The sequence below is a fragment of the Melanaphis sacchari genome, unplaced genomic scaffold (assembly GCF_002803265.2).
Source record: "Melanaphis sacchari strain LSU unplaced genomic scaffold, SCAv2.0 Contig49_pilon_pilon, whole genome shotgun sequence".
Classification (NCBI taxonomy): Eukaryota; Metazoa; Arthropoda; class Insecta; order Hemiptera; family Aphididae; genus Melanaphis; species Melanaphis sacchari.
Genome location: NW_020271334.1, coordinates 1,419,508 through 1,441,829, shown reverse-complemented (window position 1 = coordinate 1,441,829; position 22,322 = coordinate 1,419,508). Strand labels below are relative to the sequence as shown.

At 29.3% G+C, this 22,322-nt stretch overlaps 1 protein-coding gene across 1 annotated transcript; it reads left to right on the top strand.

The window, feature by feature from the left end:
- The first annotated feature begins 1,656 nt into the window (after window positions 1-1,656).
- On the top strand, window positions 1,657-19,410 carry LOC112598635 (bone morphogenetic protein receptor type-1B-like). The gene is made up of 8 exons (XM_025345156.1): window positions 1,657-2,132; window positions 17,245-17,429; window positions 17,524-17,865; window positions 17,933-18,125; window positions 18,194-18,491; window positions 18,560-18,718; window positions 18,809-18,980; window positions 19,045-19,410. The coding sequence occupies exons 1-8, from the start codon at window positions 2,060-2,062 to the stop codon at window positions 19,183-19,185; spliced, it is 1,563 nt and encodes a 520-aa protein (XP_025200941.1). The 5' UTR covers window positions 1,657-2,059; the 3' UTR covers window positions 19,186-19,410.
- The last annotated feature ends 2,912 nt before the right edge of the window (window positions 19,411-22,322 follow it).

The following is a 22,322-nucleotide window of genomic DNA, read 5'->3' as shown; positions in this document are numbered from 1 at the left end:
ACAAATATTTTAAAAAAGTATTTAAAATTTGTATATCTGTGTATTTACTTAAAAAGTATTTAATACTTTAATTCGTGTACTTTACAAGACTTAAAATACGATACCTATAGATGTAAATGTTTAACAAAAACGTTGTATATATTTGAATTATTTGATACGTACATTATTAATTCAGTAGTAAAATGTAAATTGTATAGTTTATGTCGTATTATTGCTATTTCCTAGGTTTGTGGTCTTCATAGTTAACAAAATATTTAAATACTTTCGAAATATGTGCACAAACAATTAGTGAAATGTTTTAAGCCAGTTTGAATTATTAATATTTTTAATATTTTTATTTCAACAAAATAATTAAATTGTTATTCGATTAAGAAAAAATCGATATTTACTTTTGATAGTTTTGAACATACATGTTTTGTCAACATTTGAACTTTAATCGCTTTTAAAAAAGTTGCGATTTGGTATAAATTTTAAAAGCTAATGAGCAACCTTGTATTAAATTATTTAATCCAGAAAAAATCATTTCAATAAAAATCAAATTGTGAAAAAGCAAAAATTTCAAATGTTTAAAAAATCTAAAGTATTTTAAAAATGTTACCTTTAATAAAAAATGATAATACCTATTAATGTTTGGAGAACATTTAGTAAATCACTATATAGTCCTATATTTTATTATTTTATGAAATAATTTTGCCGAAAACTAATGTTTCTTTTTTTTGTAAATATGCCAGCTGTTTTTTGTTATCTTTCCTTGATTATTAATATATTGATAGCTAAAATACCGATAAAATGCAATTTTTTCCAGAAATTTTCCTCAACATAGACAGATTGTAGTATTGTTTTTACTACAAAATTGATTATGAGACACAAAAATAAAAAAATACTACACCCGTTGATGATTTATTATTGTAAAACAAATAAAACAATAGGTACTTAACATTTTGTCGCTCCATTTATCTTTTTACCTTAAGATTTAAAGTATTTTAACAATTAAATATTCTATTAATTAATAATTTCTTTCAAAAACAATTTAAATGTATTGATAATTATTAATTAATATTTATTTAATATTACATTAAATTATACATATTCGTATCGTATTATATTTGTTTAAATAAAAGCACTAAGAAAAAAAAAGATTTATTGATTTTATTACATTTATTTATGTTTGTAATAGGGAAGACACAATTTTTATTTATGTCATTTATGAAGTACCTATTCGTGCTTATTCAAGTTTCAAGGTTTGTCAGTTTGTTTAATATTATTCCATACTTTTCATACTTGAGCACTAGACGTACCGTATGACATATAATATAACATGTGCCAATCGTGCCATGAATGGCATGAATAATTGAATATGTAAAATATGTTACGCCGTGCAAAATACTAAAATAACTGATATAATTATTAATGATAATAGTATTTTGAAAAGAATTGTTTACGTCAATAATTGTGGCAACAATATCGAACTGATAGCACCGGTGCCGTGCCGTATGTTGTCGAGCAACACAGTATCGTAGCTGTACATTTTTCTTCCATGCCACTTCTTGTCAGCTGTTTTCTTATTAATTTTATTTTCCATCCCATGTCCCCTCCAGACGACCACAATTGAAATACATACCGATACCATATTATTATTATTTTCTCCAGCGATCAGCACCCGCAGCACTGAGCACGGTCTACCAAGCCCCCCGCCGGCCACCGACAGCCACATTCTGGTTTTCGCGTCCGTCTTGTGTTTATCTCCGTCACTCGTCTCGTGGTGCTTGTAGCTGGTTGTTTCTAATCATCTTTTTTATTTTTGTCTTTTTTGTATTTTTAAAATTTCTACTATCCGCTATTCCGTCCAAGCCTATCGTAAACTCTGTGAACAAACGGTTAGTTGTGGTTCGTATCGTTTTTATTACACATTTGCGATTTGTTAATTCGTTTAATCAATGTGCGAACGCCGCTAACCGAAATGCAGCTGCTGTGTTCGTCGAGCACAACATTCGTTTGATAACAAACAAACGGAAACACGGATAACGTCTGGGATCTTTTGTCGTTTTTTACTCCGATCATGTTGTTGAAACGAAATTTGAGTGGTGCGTTAACCATCGGACTAGGAATAGCAACAGTTGCTGCTAAATCAGGTAAAATTCTCTATTATTATTATTTTTATTGTTACAAGTGTCGATTTACATAGATTTATCAATGTTTCGATGTGTGGTTATTATTTGTAGTAGAATAGAGACTTTCTATAACCAAAAACAAATATGTTTAATATACACTTAATCTCGTTCTGGTTTACATAAATTACATTTTAAAAGTAATAGGTAGTTATCAGATCTTTTCTATACTTATCAGTCGATGTATATTAAACCTACCACAAGTGATTTTGAAATGGTTTTTTACAATAATATTTATTGTTTTTGTGTTATTGAAATGTAATTTGTTCTGTGCTTATACTTTTAATCCACTTAGATTGATTAAGTTAACAACCATATGTCATAATACTCATAACTATGCGATTAAATACACAGTTAGCAAATTTAGTTATCTAATATTAAAAATGCATAGACAATTGTTTTGTTATTTATTCTTGATTTTCCATTTATAATATACATATATGTGTGTGTATATGTATCTTAGTATGTACCATTATTTTAGTTTCTATAAATTAATCAACTAAAAACCACTTCATTAATTTACACTAACATAACATTATTGTATTACTATATTAAAATTATATTTAGTTGTTAGGTAACATATTATATTTACAAGTTACAACATTTTGTTATTGTTATATTGTTTAAAATAAGTAGGTAAGTGCTTACACAGTTATCTAATGATAAAATGCTTTAAATTTTAATTTATTATGGCAGTAACATTTTCTATAAAATGACAAGGATTAAAAGGAAGTTAAAATTCATGTAGATTCCAAAAAAAAAAAATTAGAAATCATAATAACTGAAGTTATTATTTTTTAAATTAAAATAAATAATATTTTTCAAACAAGTATAATATGTCTGACATTAGGTAGCTAGTGGTATTTGTTTCCATCAATAAAAGAAGGCAGCAGAGAAGTAGTATTGATTCTACAAAGACTTCTCTGCTGTCGGTTAAACAGGAAAAATAATAGGTAGCAAGTAAATATTATTTTCTATATGTTCAAAATTCTTAAAACTCAACTAAAATTGATTTAAAAAAAAAATACAAATAAAAATTATTAGTTTAGTATTTTATCTAAAATTTAAAATATTATAAACCTTAAAACGTAAAAATATGAATATATTAAGTACAGTATATTTTCAGTTTAATTTTTATGTAAATATTAATTACTATTCAACAATAATATCTATGAAAAAACAATAGTTAATACCTACCTACTTTTAAATAATTATATTTTTATTAGGTACCTTCATTTATATTCAAGCTTATATTATTGTTTGTCATCAGTCATCAGTAATATTTTAGATACTCTTGTAAAATATGCTATTTTAGGTACTGATAAATTCTTCTGTAGGTACGGTTAATAGAAATATTTCTATGTGTCAATCATTAGTTCATAAATAGTATCCAGGTTATTTTTTTATTTATTATTATCAACATAATTAATTTTTTTATAGTGTCCCTAATAAGTAGAATTGATTGATCACTGCCAGATTCCATTGTGTTTCCAAGCACAAATATTAATATTATAATTTATTAAATGATTACTGTGTAAATTAAATATTATAGCCAATTATACCCTAGGTCCCTATATAATGGGCTGTGTGTGTATTAATTTACATTGTTTACTCATAAGTCCATTAAGAGTAAATTATGTCCTTGTCGTTGTGGTGAAAATTATGAACTTCAGAAGTGTGCCATATACAATATTAATAGGCATTTATGTAAAGTAGGCTTTAATAACTAACAATTTATTGTTAGTTATTCACTTTTTCAGAAAATTTTTAATTTTTACCTCCAAATTTGTTTATAATTTAAATTATCTATATAATATTTATAATTTTCTTAACTATTTTATACATAAACATAATAAGAAATTGTAAAAGTTAAATGGATTTAATTTATTTGTCTTATCTTATTTTGTAGTATTATAATTTATGTTTAAATAATCATGAAATAAATGTCTAATGGGAATAATACTTGTTGATATTAGTACATACATATTACTAGTTAAATTATATTTTTTTTTAGTTTTAAATATTATAAAATACCTATCTCTTTTTATTTTATTCATATAACATTGAAGGTTTTTAAGTTCTACAACTAACTGTATTTCTCCCAAGTTGACAATGTTAAGAAAATAGGGACTACCACCCCAAACATTTTTATCCATTAAACTTTTGCCCTTCTAAACTTGCGTAACTGTCCCAGCAGTCATAAATTATGTTTTATTTGAAGCTATTGAGATCTCACCCTCCAAAAAATGTCATTTAGTTTTGGAAGTAGGGAACATACTATGTGCTGTGGACTGTACACTAACTATAAATGTACCTCCCCTTGTATGTTAATCTCTGAATCAATAAGACCCTTTTATGAATATGTATATATAAGTGTGTGTGCGTGTGTTACATCAAGTTTTTTTCTTGAGAATGACTAATCTATATTGTATGAGAATCTGATATATTTATATTTTAGTTTTCTTCTTAAAAATATATAGAGAGTAAACTGAATCCAACTATTATATTAAATCATACAATAATCATTAGTAAATATCTTTAAGTTATTATTATTTTTATTTATATGTTGGAAATCCTAATCTTATACTATTATGCCTTACACTTTTTTATATTTAGTTAAATCCTGATTTATTTAAAAGTAAAAATAATTTTATTTTCATAAGAAGTTAACATTTCTTTCTATTTTTTCTATGTTAAATGTTAGTTTTATAAAAAAAGAATGAAAACCAGTTTTAATAAATTATAACTTTAATATTAATATTTATCATATACATATAATCGTATTTTACTATATTTATAAGTTATAACATTAAATACAAGTATATTTAATTAAATAAATTATTTGCTTACATTTTCAATCACACATTTTAGTAGGTACCTACCTATTCATCAAATTTCTTAGTATTTTAATTTGGTCTGCAGTTAATATAATACCCAAGTTATCTAGTTCTTATATTTCATGCATTATTTATGTTGGAATACAACATTTTAAGCAAAATTCATTGATCTGATTGATTAGTTGGTATGTTGAAAATAATTTCTATCATTTTAATATTGTATTAAAAATTATATGTTAGCGTTTATACATAGCATGTTAATATATAAATATTTAAGTATATTTGGTTTTACCATACTTTTTCAATGTTATTGAAATATCCTTAGTAAATATGTTAAAGTAGTAGGTATTAATATATCTAGGATCTACCTATTATTATTCAAAAGTTAAAACTAATGATAATAAAGATCAATGATAGATACATAATTTATATATTTACAGAAACATATAATTTTAAAATCTACATTTGATAGAATTGATTTTAATGTATTTTAAATAAATAGTTTAAATAAAATGCTATCTTTAAGCAATAATGAGTTAAATAGGAGATTTGGTGCCCCTTCATCTATGTTATTTTTTATTTCATTTATGCTAAGATTAAATTTCTGTTTTTTATTTAGGTAGGACTTTATTTTATTAATACTTTTGAAGATTTTTTATTATACTTACTTTTTAAATTATGTTGTGTATTATGTTTTTATTTATACATTCCTAGTTATTACCATTTTATGTTTCAAATTGAATTTACTTATTTTATTTATTTTATTATTCAACATTGATTTTAGTTGGTTGTGAACATATATATATATATATATATATGATTAGCATAGGTATTTGTTTATAAAAAATAATATTAATTTTTTTATCAATTATAGCTGTTATAGGTAGCTTTATATAAGTATGGATTTGAAATTGTAATAAGTAGTAAAACAAAACTATTTACTATTGTCTATTTTCACTTATTATAAATACGATTCTTTTGTATATTTACAGGCATAATATATGATTATATTATTATAATTTAATCGGGGCTTGCTTATCTTGAAAAACGACTTTATTGTTTTGTTGTCTTTGTACAAAATATTATATTCTTCTCGCGTTCGCAGACGTTTCCTTTCTAGTGTAGCGTTTGAACATATAGATCGACGTAGATACGTTTCTTATATAAACGGATCATTATACTTGCACTAATAAGTAATATGGTTTCTTGGTGTCTAAGATATTCGTTCCAATAAATTTCGTAGAATATGAAACATAATGATATGTATTTACATTAGTACCAATAAGTTGTAACTTTTAAATACACACACGCAGAGTACGGGTTAATATACTTGCATATTAATAACAAGTTCTCAGAACATTCTACATGTAACATTAGCATAGGCATTATATTTTTTTGAGATTATCTTAGAACAATTTAAATAAGATACACATTTAACCACACCTACTAGTAAGTCGAAAACTTAACTAATATATTTTGCATATTGATGATTAAATTATCTTGTTAATTTAGTTTCAATTTGCATTTTTACAATTTTATTTTAAATTAGATGAAATTAAGCAAATCAAAAAAAAAAAAAATATATATCATTTTAATTTTTAACCTTTATTTTCGACATAATATTAATTATAAAAAATTAAACATTTTTATTTTTTTGTAAATACCTATTTAATTTATTGTTACCAGTTCTGTATTAAATTTTTTGTTTTTTCCTAAAATTATTTTTTATTTTGTTTAAAAAAAAAAACATTAGGACATTTTTATTTTTATTTTAGTGTGAATATTTATTGAATTATTGTGACATTCATATAAAACGACTTCGAATCCCACGAAATGTTATAACTTATTAACAAGTGGTAATAAGTACGTGCAAATTGGGATTCTACATGGCGGCAATAATGGTTTGTTGTTGTTGTTGTTGTTGTTGTTGACATTCGATATTCAGTACAATAATTATATTATTATTTTTTAATAATCTTATTTTACATTTGGGTGGTAGACTTGCGCACTGCGCAATGGGTCCGATTGCGGTTGGAAGGATTTTTTTGGATATGTGATTTGAACGTGCGGCGCCGAACGACGTATTTTTTTTAACGAGTTGTCGGAGTCTGTGGTGTCGGGTACGGAGCAGCAACACAACACCACCGCAGTCGACGATGGTGTCCTTGACCCTCCCCTCAGGCAACGCACACCCGGCCCTTGGTGGCGGACGTGGTTTCTCCGCCGCCGCCGTTGCTGCGTGTAATAATAATAATAATAATAATAATCACCGTTCTATCGTGTATAATAATATTATGTACATGCACACGCACCGTATACGTCAGGCGTAAATCGCGTCGAGGTGTTGGGCGGTTCACGCCTACCACGCGCGTCCGTCACGACTCCGCGGGGCTAATAATACGTAATGTATCATTATGTATGCGCGATAATAGTAATAATAATAATAAAACGAAGGGAAATATTATGGTAAAAAAAAAAACGTACGATTTGGATCTCGGAATTTATGAGAAACGATTTGCATCCGTCCGTCGGACAACGACTTCCGCGCCCTAAAGTCACTTGTCTTCATCGCTGCGTGTAGGCACAAGTCCGGTCCGTGGTGAACGCCGCCCGCCCACGTACGCTTGCATGCACGATCGGTCGCCAGACTCCGCCGCGGGACGGGTGCGCGAAAATTGTTGTTACCCGCAGATAACGAATATACACCATATTATTATTATTATTACTGTCGATCCAAGAAAAATCGCTGCATGATGCCTATATATAGTTCAAAAAAGTTATTAATAAAAATATACATTAATCCTATTATACTATCTTTTGTCTTATTATACATGTATGATACATACGTACATGGCATCGTTTGCAAAATGTCTACAATAGCATGGAGTTATAATGTTCTTGTTTTAAGTTTATGCATGTTATACACTTATTATAGTCAGTAGTGTGTACGCACTTGAAATCGTTGGGAGAGATGATTAACAATAATTAAGAACTCGCGCCGGGTTGTTCTCCCGAGTTATTGGCACTCCCAGCGCAATGATGGTAATCATAACAATTTATTAGTGGTTAATAGTTATATTTTATAATATGTGCTAGCGGTCGGCGGTGTTAATGCAGCCGTCATTGTACATTTGGAATTTAAATCTACGACTCATGTAGTCATGTACATGCATACGATACACACGATATAAAGTTTATAGATGACCATCTGTAAAACGTATATACTGTACATGCAGGTGTTGTACAACACGATTTACGGGTTCACGTTTATTTTTATATTTTTTAAACGTCTACAATTAATGTACAATGGGTTTAATAAGTGTCAAAATCCAAAGCGTTTGTAATGACAGATTGTGGCAGGCGGCTGTATAGTATACGCATTGTTACAGCTAAATAGTAATAGTATAACACTCTCTTACATACATTTTATAATATATATATGCAACGACGTCAGCGTAGCTATAATATAATAGTATTTAATAAATCTACACTCATAAATCAATCGACGAAGAAGATAATCAATAATCGTTTTGATAAACGAACGTAATTACACGAATACGTGTAATTATATAGTATTAAATAAATGCGTATATTGGTTATCTAAATATTAAAATGTGGCCGTTTCTACACAGTTTGATATTTTTTCTTTGATGTAGAAATTTCTCAATTTTATTCTCCTTTAATAACGTTTCACGCCTCGCGCGATAACACAAATTACTTTTGTTCGTTATTATGCGCAGAGGAATAAAGACGCGCAAATTCCGAATACGGACATGTGTCACACGTGCATTGAAATATTTCACACTTTTAAAATCCGACGGCCGCGTTCTGCTTGCGAAAATATAGTTTATGCCTCGTTAACGACAACAGTGCAAGGCTGTTAGTAAATAATTCCATATGGGGTATGTGCGTGTGTGTGTGACTGAATGTAAGAGAAGCATATGCGGCTAGGATAGAATCTCGTATTCTCATCGACGGAGACGTAATATATACCGAGTGCGTATTATTTATCCGCGATACCACGCAGTTAAGTTCTTCGAGACGGCATCGGCGGCGACTACGCGATCCTTGAGAAATCCGGATTCACAGAGAGACCAGATCAAATCAGTTTTGCCATAAAAAAACTGTTAAAAAATGAGGAGAAGTAGATATAAATATATATATATGTAATATTGTATGTATACTATAAGTTAAACGAAGCCGTACAAATCCTTTTGTGCATACAAAGTCATTGCGTGACAATGTGAGAATTGTTCCGAACGAGTATTATTATTATATTTTTTTTCATACACATACATACATACATACACACGTTTATGCCTACACGGCTACACGTATATGATGATATGTGTTTTTTTTTTTTTTTTTTTTATTTATTTCTCTTACTATCGCTTCTCTCTCCTCAGCTCCCCTTCTTCCGGCCGTCGCGCGGGCCGTGGATCTTTTATACCGATCGTAGTAATATACTACGAAGACTTTTATGTCCGTACGTGAACATAATATATATACGTGATGTGCGCGCGATAGATGCGTTATCGGATAATAGGAGGAAAACGCCTGCAATGACATACACACACGCACCGAACATTTATATGCGTGTACGGCTCGCCGCGATACGTGTGTGCACGCGCACCGCGCGGGATTACGGGCCGACCGCCGTTGAATAATTATTGTCCGATGCCGGAGAGAAGAAAAGAGAAGACGAATGTGTAAGTCTGTGCCAGATGGTCTGAGAAAATATACCGTACATGAACGCGGTATAATATGTATGGGTACTACACGGAAAACCGGTCGGCCACACGTTTGTCTCGTTATGGTCAACTAACCGTTTGCGTAAACTGCTGCCGGGCATTAAATTCGATAAAAAAAAAAAAAAAAACACCAAACGTTTAATGTAACATTTTGTTACAGTTCGTCTTTATTATTATCAGTATTATTATTATGTCCTGTTAATTTAGCTTCCAGCGAATACTCGAAAATATCTCTCTTCCGATACATGATTTTGTATCTTGTTATATTTTTATGTATTATATCACATGACATTATATATATATATATAAAAAATTACAAATACTTTTATTTGCTTGTGCGTGTGTGGTACGACGACACATTCGTGTTGTTTCCGAACGTGCATGTGACAATTGGTGAGATAGCTGACCCACAAAACCCGTTGTTTATAATAAAATTGAGGTGTCGACAAATACGTGATTTTTTCCTCTTCCGTATGCCTTGTATGTGGTATAAATTGGATTATAAAGGTTTGATCTGGTAATATATATAGGGTCATCGTACAGAATAGTTGTGTATATACCTACGTTATTTAATAGGTATAAACATCGAATGTCTTTTCTTTGACAAAGAATCGGTTCATGAACGTTAGCCAAATACGTGACTTTTTCGACGTATTCGGGATAATTTTGGAACATTTTCAAAAAAAAAAAAAAACACGCAGAGCGTAATCCTTATGTAGTTGTAACTTAGATTTTCAATTTTAGAATCTCTATTTTTACTATTATATTCTGTTAATCTCTGAAAGTAGGTATTTTTTCAACGTAGTGTTTATTTCATATTTATAAGTATATGCCCCATAAGTCGTTGATAGATTTCATAAAAATAAAATATTTACTTGTGGTTGTCATCACCTTTTGGAACAATAAAAATGCATCTATTTTCACTGTGAGAGTGATTTCTTATTGTAGAATGGATCTAGTTGTTACTTTAAAGTTTAAGGAATCAAAAGTAAAAAGTAAATATTAAAATAATCGGGAAAACTGGAATTTTTACGCTATACCAGTTTTTGATAAAATTAATTTTGTTTTTTTTTTTGCGTGTGATTGTAATCAAAAACTGAATAACTATAATGACTTGAATTTTAACTATACTATCTTCTATTTTTCTACTCATGATTTAATCTTAAAAATAATTTTACTTTTTATACTATCTATAGATATTTTTAATTTTTTTTATTTTGTGTACAAGATGTTAATGGTATAATTTTTGTTTCAAAGAAATTAAAAAAAAAAAAACGGTTTAGCGTTTAACGATGTGCATAATTTTTCTTATAGAATTCAAAAATCAAATATCAACAAAATTAGATATTTAAACGAAAAATAACGATTTTAGTAAATAGTTATTTTGATGTACTTAATTCTTTTACTATCGTACGGATTTAAAACTTTTCATCACAATGTGTATTGTTTTTTATTATACTTCTAAATAATGACATTTTAAAAATATTTTTTGATAATAATATCAAATAATAATAACTTAATTTTATAATATATATATGTGATTTTTAAAAATAATTAAACTTACCTTATTATAATAATAGAAAAATATAAATTGGTTGTGTATAATACAATATACTTAGAATTATAGGCTTTAGACTGTCTTTGCATAGAATTGTTTTTCGTTTGTAATAATTATTTATTATCAAATTCAAATTTAATATATTCATTTCGGTAATCATCTGTTTAATATATCGAAGTACTGCCTTTATTATACACCAGAACGTCTTCCTCAGTTTTCAAATTAGGTGCTGAAAACTAATGGTGCATTAAATGATACATTGAGAGGTCCAGTAGTTTCAAGAACTATAAAAAAAGGAGTATTATTAAAGATAATGAATTAGATGTACAGTTATTGTAGGTACCTATGTGTTATTCAAAAGACAATACCAGCTATTATTCCCCACTAGGAAAAAATTTGAAAATACTTTTCTGTGAATATCAATTATTACTATTTAGTATTTCAAACTGATAAATGTATTGCTTTTTTACCATGAAAATATAATAACATTTTTAAATCATTTATTTGTTTGTATAAAATATTGAAAGTTTAATTTTGTTATGGTTGACATCATGTTTTGTGCTCTGTTAATAGAGTGTTGGCACAATTTGTTGGATAGTAAACATTAACATTATATACTTTTGAAATTGTGTGGCGAATATCGACCGATAAACTCTTAAGTTGTATAACACAAATACACAATACGTATTTTTTTAGATGTAATTGGATTTTCCTTCAATTTTCAACAGTAATTTAATGTCTTTTTACAAAAAATATCCTTTATAATGATATTTCAATGACAATGAAACGAAGTTTGATGAGAACGTATTCGGTAGTTTGTCGGACAAAGCGTGACCGTAGTAAACTAGCGTTTTTCCATCGAAAAAAAACATTAAAATAAATTACCAAGACGCTGATGTACCGAGACTTCTCGAAAGAAGATGGCAGGTATTGTATTTTTGATAATGTACTCACACCTGGCCGTATATAGTATCCTATTGTCTGATAAAATACAGGTGTCGTTGACACTGTGAGTTCTACACATACCTACGTGATTCTGTGAGCCACTACATTGAATTTATCACGTTTCTGCATTTTTAATGGTTTCGATGGTATTTTGAAATTTTATTTTAGTTTAAGATAAATATTGAAGAAATTTATGTTGCAATGCAAATATATCATTCAATTGTTTACACTATACCAAACGATAAATAAAACTATTTTCTTGATAAGAACAAAAAAAAAAAAAATTATGCGTAGGTTACTATGTTTAAATTTATCTCATGATCTATGATATGTACGTTATTCACTATAATTACAAACAAAAATTACTATTCATAAATACTTATTTTTTAATGTAAATTTTGACAAATATAGTTTTTAAAACATACTAAATTGTTATTTCTTTCATAGGAAAATATTTTAAATTTAAACTATACAATACATTAATTAATATTAAATTGTTTGAAATAATATACGCTATCATTTATATTTTCTTGCTGTGTTTTAATGTCCCTTGTTTTTAAGATATAATTAATAAATGTATACAAATATAAAACTGTTGATAACATTGTTAAATTAAACGTTGTTAACAAACCCCATTTTGTATAGGTTATCAATTAACATTGATAAAAATCAAAAAAAAACTTTTCTTAGCTTAAATAATTATTATGTTGTTACTGGATAATAAAGATAGTATTATATTATATTAAATATAATTTTCTTTTATGTTTTTATCATAATAAATTATGATAGTATTGGTGTGAATAATTCATTTATATATCGATATACGTTCTATATTTTGTACACGAATAATTATCCTTAAATTATTAGTTATTAGATATAAGTATTCGATAAATTAAAACAAATGTATATAAAAAAAAACATTAAACATTTATTTAATTTTAATTGGGTTGTTGATATAAAGGAAATCATAATGTATTGCAAACTGTTCACAAACCGATCGAAAAATAATTTTTTCATCAAATAAAATATTAGACGGCATTGTTGATTGTTTAATTTTGCCAATTTGCTGATTTTAAATGAATTTGTACAGTCGTCCTGTTGAAACGCGAAGTAAATTCGACCTAGGCCGTGCACGAATATAATATGTACGTGTAAAATACTAAAAACAGTGCATCGTATTTTCGAACCAACGGCAATGGTTTCACTAATATTATCCATCGTCGTCGTCGGGCGGATCGTTGTCTGGCAAAAAAAAATAAAAACGTGACGATATTCGTTTGAATATTATTTGAAATCGGTACGTACGTGCGTACCCGGCCGGGTTTTTGTATTAGGACTTCTGGGATAAACTGTGTGAACACTTGCGGGGTGGAACATGTGTGCGCAGCGTTTACGCACCGACGAGGGGTGTTGCATGACGTTCCTAAACAGGTACCGAACTCTTATTATTGTCGGAATAATAATAATAATACAATAATGTATATAGTATAATATATTATAATAAATAATAATAAGGGTACTTTGTGCAGCATCGTGGTGGTGCACATGTGCCGGTCGCGTACCCCCCCCCAGACTGGGTAGGTCAGGTCTGAGGAGGGGTCGTTTGAGAGAAAGATCTGCTCGCGTGTGCGTGCGCGCGCTCTGCGGCGGTGGCGGTCCCGTCCCCGTCGAACGTGATTCCGATGCACGAAAACAGATTGTTGTGCGTGCGCGGACGGTGAAACGTAAGACGAAGCGCGCGAGAGAGAAACGGCGTGAACGGAGAGCGAGCGAGACGTACAATATTATACACAAAAACGAAACCGGTCGCGTCGGTCGGTGCAGCTGCTGCCGCCGCCGCCGCTGTCACCCGTTGACGACCGTCGTGGCGTGTTGCATGTGTTCGAGCGGCGGGCCCAGTGTGGCGGGGGCGGGAGCAGGGTTCGACGCAACAAATCACGCGGCGGACGTGAAGGGACGTGGCGGGGGCGATCGCGTTCTTCGCGCGAGCGCGTGTGCGTGTGTGCGCGCGCGCCCGCTCTTTTCTCGTAAGCCGTCGGGCGGACACGGGTGTGTGGCCGGCCGGCGGCGGCGGTGACGATGACGACGTGGGGAGGGTGGTCAGAGGGAACCGGTGCGCGTCGGGAGAACGGTGTCGTCGGCGGCGGCGGCGTGTTTGGCCGGGTAACGCGCGCGCGATTGTTTCTCGGACACCCGACACCTTTGCTGCCACCACGGTCCACGGATCGGAATTTATTCCTCGGCCTCCTCCGAGATTCGACGCCTCCGACGTGTCCGACCGTCGCGTGTCGGCGTGCCGTAAAATGACGCGCGCACAACACACTATATATATTAATATTAATATTAATATTATTATTATTTTTGTTATTGCGGTATGATAATGTCGAGTATTATTTTAACGTTACGGTTTTTTATCGTAACGCGACGACGACCGCGCGCGTAGTAGTAATCCGACACCCCTCAGAAACCGGACGGCCGCTCCCGTCCGAATACGTTTTTTTACAATACTATAATATTATATTATTATTATTATTAATAATAATATTATTATTTATTTTTTTTTTTTTTTTATGAAATGTCTTGCGCATGTGCATCAGAAAGAAGAGGTGCGTATATAGCGTGTGTATAGTATTTTCTGAGATATTCGAATTTATTGTCGTTAACAACGCCGCACCAGTATATTATAATAATAATAATAATGCATTGTTTTGTTTTCAATCGGGTCGAAACTTTTTCTGGAGTAGTTCAATGAAGTTGACCGTGATCGACTATAATAATAGCATATAATACATAAGTATTATTATATTATTATAGTATTACTATTTAAGTGTATATTTCGTTTGTACCGCGTTTTTCGATTCGGCTTGGCGTGTGTCCGTTATTATAAGGAAGCGAAATGTACTTAAAGACTTAAAACCCGTATATTATATTTCGGGCCAATTATAAGCCGACATTAAAACAAAACGTTCAAGTCTCTGCGGTATATTATTTTCCCTAAAAACCCAGCTGATCCCGTAGACACGCCCGGAATTATGTTTTATGTACTGGAGCCTTGAGAGTAATAAAATCGTAAACGCCTAAACGGCAGGTAACGAAAAACCCATCAGTTTTAATTAGTCTTCAGGAATAAAAAAGTTACCTACTCGCTCTCACATCATCCACCGAATGACTCCTACGTATTTAATATATATTTTAATATAATATAATAACGGAACGACAATGCGGGCATTCAAGTCTCTCTCTTTTTCTCCTTTTCTCTCCCTCATGCGATTTATAACCGATTAATAATTAAATGTCTCGGTAACACCATTATGCCGCCCACTGACACATAAATCATAAATTATGTAAATGACTGTATAAAATATTCATATTATATGAATAACACGTATTCATATTTTTCTGACATGAGTTTTTAAATGGTTTTTTTAGGTGTGACAGATTTAGTTGCATTGTTGTAATATCTCATAGCACGGCTGTGTGAGGTTTGAAATCTCTTATCTTAGTGTGTGTATACGGTATATAGACGGACCAGGTTTTTATTATTCAACGTTTTTATGTAAAAGGGGTTAGTTGGATTGACCCAAACGCTTATACTGCGTATCCATTTTGAATTTTTATATATAGCACTGTCGTCGTTGTTGTTGTTGGTTAACAGCTCTTTGTGTCTGATTTTACCTGCACTCTCTTTACCTTCTTTTATGATGTTTAATATTTATAAGGCTAAGCAACAGGTGTTTTTTATTATTATTTTTAAAGTAGGGGAAGGATTTGAATAGGATATTTTAATCCCTATGGTCTATAATAAAAACGATTTCTCATCGTGCAGAGTTTACTAGTATATATTTTATAAATTTTAGATATAAGACCGAGAATTAAATAAATATTTTAAGACTCAGTATTCGGTAAAAAAGAAATTTAAATGTCTAGATTTATTTATTTTTTAATTTAATACAATTTTTTATAATATTATTTATTTAATATATTTTTATTTAACATTTCACAGAATATTAAAATAAACAAATTTTTTGATTTAATTACCATAAAAAACTAAATAATTTTATATTAATAATGTACTAATAATTTAAGAATACGCGAATAATGAATATATTATTTTGTTTTTATATCTTATGCAAGTTTGTCTTATGGTGACACATTATTAAAATATTTCATACTTTACGACACACAATAAAAAAATTAAAATGATGGGTAATATTTAATCGTATTTGACAATGTAAAATTGAAAATAATAAGAAAAAAAATAAATGTACTTATAATAAAAAATGATGATAAATGCCAATAACGAATAACTTATTTTTAATCATTGTAGAAATTACATCAAATACCTATTAATTTTTTTTAAATTGTGCTAAAAATGATTGTACATTTTGCAGTGTCATTTAATATACTTATAGCGACTATTTTGACTATCCGACGACATAATATCAGTGAGTCGCGACACACCGGTTGAGAAACTTTGTCTTATGTTATAAATAATAAGACGTATCTTTTTCTTTTTTTATGAAACTAAACTACACTTAGGTGGGAATAATAAAGATTAAATAAAAAATTAATGTATCATATTTTATCTATTGTCTTTATAACGGAATGAATGTCCAGATTAATTTTAATGAAAATATCTGGGCTACCGGTTTTTAATAGTCTTTGTTCAACGAATGGCGCCGACACTATACGAAAAGATTATTTGATTCTTTTTTTGATCGTCTCATAATATATGTATTGTTCTTTTTTAACACATTAATTTGTTAGGTACTTAATTGAATCGGAATTTGGACACTAACAGTTTTTTTTTTTTTTTTGCAAACATTTATTTACAAATTAATTATGAATGAACCATTATAAATACATCTGTAATTTAATAACATGATGTTTAATGAAAAGAAACATTTAACATAATACATTTTATTATATCATATTTCAATTTGTTAAATTTAAATATCTAAAAAATATACTTTTTTAAATTTTAGTTCATGGATTGACGTGTTATTGCGAACACCAATGTCCAGATGGTCAGACAAACGGAACGTGTGTAACTTCTCGCTATTCTCAATGCTTTAGTGCTGTACACGAGGAAGTAAACGAAGAAACTGGTGAATATGAACCAATAGTATCTTATGGGTGTCTTGCAGCTGGTGAACAAGGCTTCTTACAAGTAATTATTTTGAAACTTTACTGTATAAATTTATTCAACAGTCAACAAACTGTTATAATAAATGTTACATTCTTATTTATTTTATTTTTTCTAGTGCAAAGGTGGCAATTCTTTGTATGGCCTAGCTATTCAGTGTTGCAACTCAGACATGTGCAATAAAGACATAAGACCTATGTACATACCACACAGTACAACAACAGTACCACCCAAAGTTCATATTAATTCTGTACCTTACATCGCATTTATGTTGTCAATGATTATCTGTCTCCTGGTATCTGCAATCATCATAGGTTGGATATATCTTAGATATAGAAGAAGAGAAAAAAATCGGCTCTATGCTTTAGCATCTACTGACAGCTATATATCCGGCAACAGTAACTTGTTGCAAACGCTTATTGGTCATTCATCTGGCTCTGGTTCTGGGATTCCATTACTTGTAAGAACCAATAATATGAGATTAAAATAAAACACTAAATACTATTTAATAAAACATTACCATTTAGGTTCAAAGAACAATTGCCAAACAAATACGAATAGAGCGGCAAATTGGAGAGGGTAGATTTGGTAAAGTATGTTTAGCTAATTGGAGAGGTGAACATGTAGCTGTGAAAATTTTTACCACCATCAATGATCAGAGTTGGCTACGAGAAACTGAAATATATCAAACTGTTTTACTTAGACATGAGAACATTTTAGGTAAATTATAAAATAATATTATCGATTTTGATTGTTTTAACTCATTATGTTTTTCAAAAATATTTAAGGTTTCATCGCAGCTGATTTAAAAGTCAGTGCTGGAGGTGCTCAGATGATGTTGATCACAGAATATCATAAACGTGGTTCCTTACATGATTTTTTGAAAGAAAATACTATTGATACTGCTCAACTAGTTGTTATGGCACGATCAATAGCTAGTGGTTTGGCACATTTACATGAGCCAATTAATGGTACTCATGGCAAGCCATGTATTGCCCATAGAGATATTAAATCAAGAAACATTTTGGTTAAGACTGATGGAGAGTGTTGTATTGCTGATTTTGCTTTAGCTGTCCGATATGATAGGTAGTAATTTATTTTATACAATGTATGTCTTGAACCCATAATAATTAATATATTTTATATAATTTTAGTCGAAGAAATGAAATTGACATCGCTCCCAACTCAAGAGTAGGCACAAGACGTTATATGGCTCCTGAAGTAGTCAATGATACTATTGATGTGACTTCATTTAGTGCATTTAAATCTGCTGATATGTATTCAACAAGTTTAGTGTTTTGGGAGTTGTGTAGGCAAGTATCTTAAAACTTTTACTCATACTATGATTTAAAATTATTCATTTTTACTAATCTAAAATTATTTTCAATTTTTCTAATTTGCAGAAGAAGCAGACAAAGTTGGCCGATTGGAGGATCACCTATGCTTCAAGCTGACGAATATATGTTGCCTTATGCTAATTTGGTTGGCTCTGATCCTTCAGTAGAAGACATGCGCTTAGTATTAATAGTACAAGGTGCTAGACCAGACATACCTATTCGATGGAAGTGTGATAATGTGAGTATAAAAGTAATATAAATAGTATTTGTTAATTTGTTTTAAATAATTATTTATATTTCAGAGGTTGAGAGTGATATCTGAAATCATACAAGAATGTTGGCATCAAAATCCAAATGTAAGATTGCCAGCATTGAGAGTAATGAAGACACTGCGAAAACTCGAGGATAGCGAAACCTTGGAAAACGGTATTCATCATGTATAATACAGGATGAATTTAATGTTACAGCCATAAAAGCTGAACTGTAGGATTTTATAATTTTGCCCAAGACTGTGTAGATAGAATTAAATTTAATATTACTAAATTGCTATTGTCAACTTTGAATGAACAACAATTTTATTATTATTTTTTGTCAGTTGATCTACTTAACATTTAGCTTATAAATGTGTGCCATTAATGTTTTATAGAAATGTAAATATTTTTTTATCTTTAAGATTATTTTTGTTTTTTTTGTTTTTATTTATTTCTGGTATACAGTAGAAATTGAATTTACAATTAATTATAAATTTTAATAGACATATTTTAATTGTGTTTTAACTATGGGTTTTTTTTTTTTTTTTTATGAAATTTGTTCTAACCATTTTACATAGTAAGCAGTATATAATTGTGTATATTTACATAATTATTTTTGTGTGTTAATAAACTGCTTCCTCATAATTTTATTTTTTAACAAATTCAATTTTACAACAATTTCTACTGTACATTTGTGTCTTTGATTTAATGATTTTCCTTTTTATGTACAATACAATTAGAATTTAATTTTCAAGATTTTCCTATATTTACTAAAATGACATGTGCATCTCTATATAACTAATTGTGGGGTTAAAGATAGTATCTAAATATGTTTAACAGATTCAAATTAGTTAATTATTTAATATTGAATTTCTATAATTTTATGATATATATTAATTATAATACAATATAGTTATGTATTATAGATTATTTTTTTTTACTATGTATATAAACAAACATTGTTATTTATTTACTGCATTATAATATTTTGTTAATACAATTGTTTTTATTCTAAATGTATACTTACCTAGTAGATTACAAGTCAACTTATAAAGTTTATGTAAAATGTATAAATGTATACAATATATTTACCTATAATTTATTTTTGATAGTAACGTTTGTGTTTTTAAGACTAAATCATTTTTTAAACTGCAACATGTTGCTCGTAAAAGACTTGTAAAAAATTTTTGTTTTATATAATATAATTATAAATAAACTGTGTATACCTTTTATATTGTCATATTTATTTATAATCATAAGTGATGGTAAATTTCAATCTAAAATGTTTGTGTGATGAAGGTTTGACAATGTACTGTGAAAACAGTTGAATGATTTATTGTATTTTTTTCATACCTTCTTGTTTATGAATTACTTAACATTTTTAAATTTTAAACGTAAAAATATAAATTATAAATATTTCTAATGCTCCTAAAATTATACATATTTTGTTATAATGATAATTTTTTTCATAAAAATATAATACCAATATTAATTAATAATGTGGAAAATAACAATTAATTTCTGAAAACATTTCAAAATAAACTAATTACATTTGTATGATGGATATGCATAATGCATTTCACAATTACATACAAAATAGCAACAATCCAACAACATATTATTAACATGATTAAAATGTATTTATTTTTCGGACTACGTACTGGTCGCTACCTGTTTCTCACGTAAGCAAAATCAAAATAAATGTTTACTACTTACAAACGCTAGCTAAGTAGGTACGTGATCCCTTCTATGGATTTATGAGACTAGGCTATTCGAAAATAACAGTTGCGTGTAAGGAATGAGTCAGTATGTGTTACATGGCAGTGACACTTAGTGCGATCGTATCATGATATGTTGATAGACGATAACTTGGCGCTGAAAAAATTAGAGCTGGCCTTGAGTCTATTGGCATACATGGGCGTCCCCAGGGAGGAGAAGACAGGGCACTTGTCCCTCCCTCTAAAATTTTTAATTTGTTACCTAATCAAAGTAATTTAATGTAATAATGACAAAAAATAATAATTTTTTATAAATAAAATGTATGATTACAATACCTAAATGTAATAATGATGAAACATAATAATGTATCTACTATAAATAAAATGTATAAAAAAATATTTATTCATTTTTTAGATTAATATTGCCCCCCTCCTAGAAAAATGTCTGGGGACGCCCTTGTTGTATACACACCGACTTATTGATGTTAAGTGATAACAGATTTTTTTCCATTCAGAAATAATTGAGGATTACTTGCGTTTAGGAGTAGTGTAATCATTTTGTTTGGTTTCAAATAAACTCTTATTTTCCGTTTTTTCACGATTTCATCACTATAAATCGTTTTTTTTCAATATTTTATGTTTCTCTTTAAATTATAAATTTGCTAAACGTGTAATTTACAAACGTTTACTACGGGAACAAGATTAAAATTCATTATTTATTTCTATTTTTTTATACAGAGTAATTCATCATCATGTTCACCCTATACCATTCATCAATAAGTCAGTAATACAATTTCTCAAACTATTATATTTTCAAAATATAATAAAAAACTGCTACCATACACTCGACTATTGCAGATTTGTATTTTAATTGAACACATAAGTTATTATAAAATATTAAAATTATCGAGTTTAAAATTAAAATTGTTTTGTCCTAACCAGTCTATTACCAATGACTCACCAATCGATTTAATAAAACTAATTATAATTACTCTACTTTAAAATATGCGTTGTGTTATCCAATTTCGTAATTTCGTGTTACAAATATCGTTGCTCGACATAATTTTAATCTTATATATATATATATGTGTGTGTATGTGTGTATCCGCGTGCGAGTGAGTGAGAGTGTGAAGTTATCTAATGGTTTAGTCATCAAAGCTAAAATTCACGATAAAAAAATAATTTAATTAAAAATACTCAAGAGTTACGAAAAGCAGCCCTATGTTTTTAATCACATTATTCAACACAATTAATATTATAATTTTTAAAATCTCTTTAAATCGATATATATATATTGTTTTTGTTTAAGAGACTTGACAATGTTCCTGTACGCTATTGCTTGATCGTCAACTACAATTCCTCGACGGAGTTTTTGGCTAATTTTTTTTTTTTACAAGACTTTATTGCGAATCATTTTATTCATTCCTAACATCTAACCTCGAATGCTTTTATCAATAATTGGCGATAAGCACTAGGCAGTGGTCTAATCTCTATGAAACTTTGTTCTTTTGTTGTTAATAACACAATAATATATTAAAGTTTAATTAGCATTTTTTATGAATTCCCATTTATTAGGTACAAAGAACATAAATATAACTAGTGCGGTAGCGG

Coding starts and splice junctions, on each gene's coding strand:
- LOC112598635 (XM_025345156.1), top strand. CDS start 2,060: ATGTTGTTGAAACGAAATTTGAGTGGTGCGTTAACCATCGGACTAGGA. Junction 17,430..17,523: donor GTGAACAAGGCTTCTTACAA/GTAATTATTTTG, acceptor TATTTTTTCTAG/TGCAAAGGTGGCAATTCTTT. Junction 18,981..19,044: donor TTCGATGGAAGTGTGATAAT/GTGAGTATAAAA, acceptor TTTATATTTCAG/AGGTTGAGAGTGATATCTGA.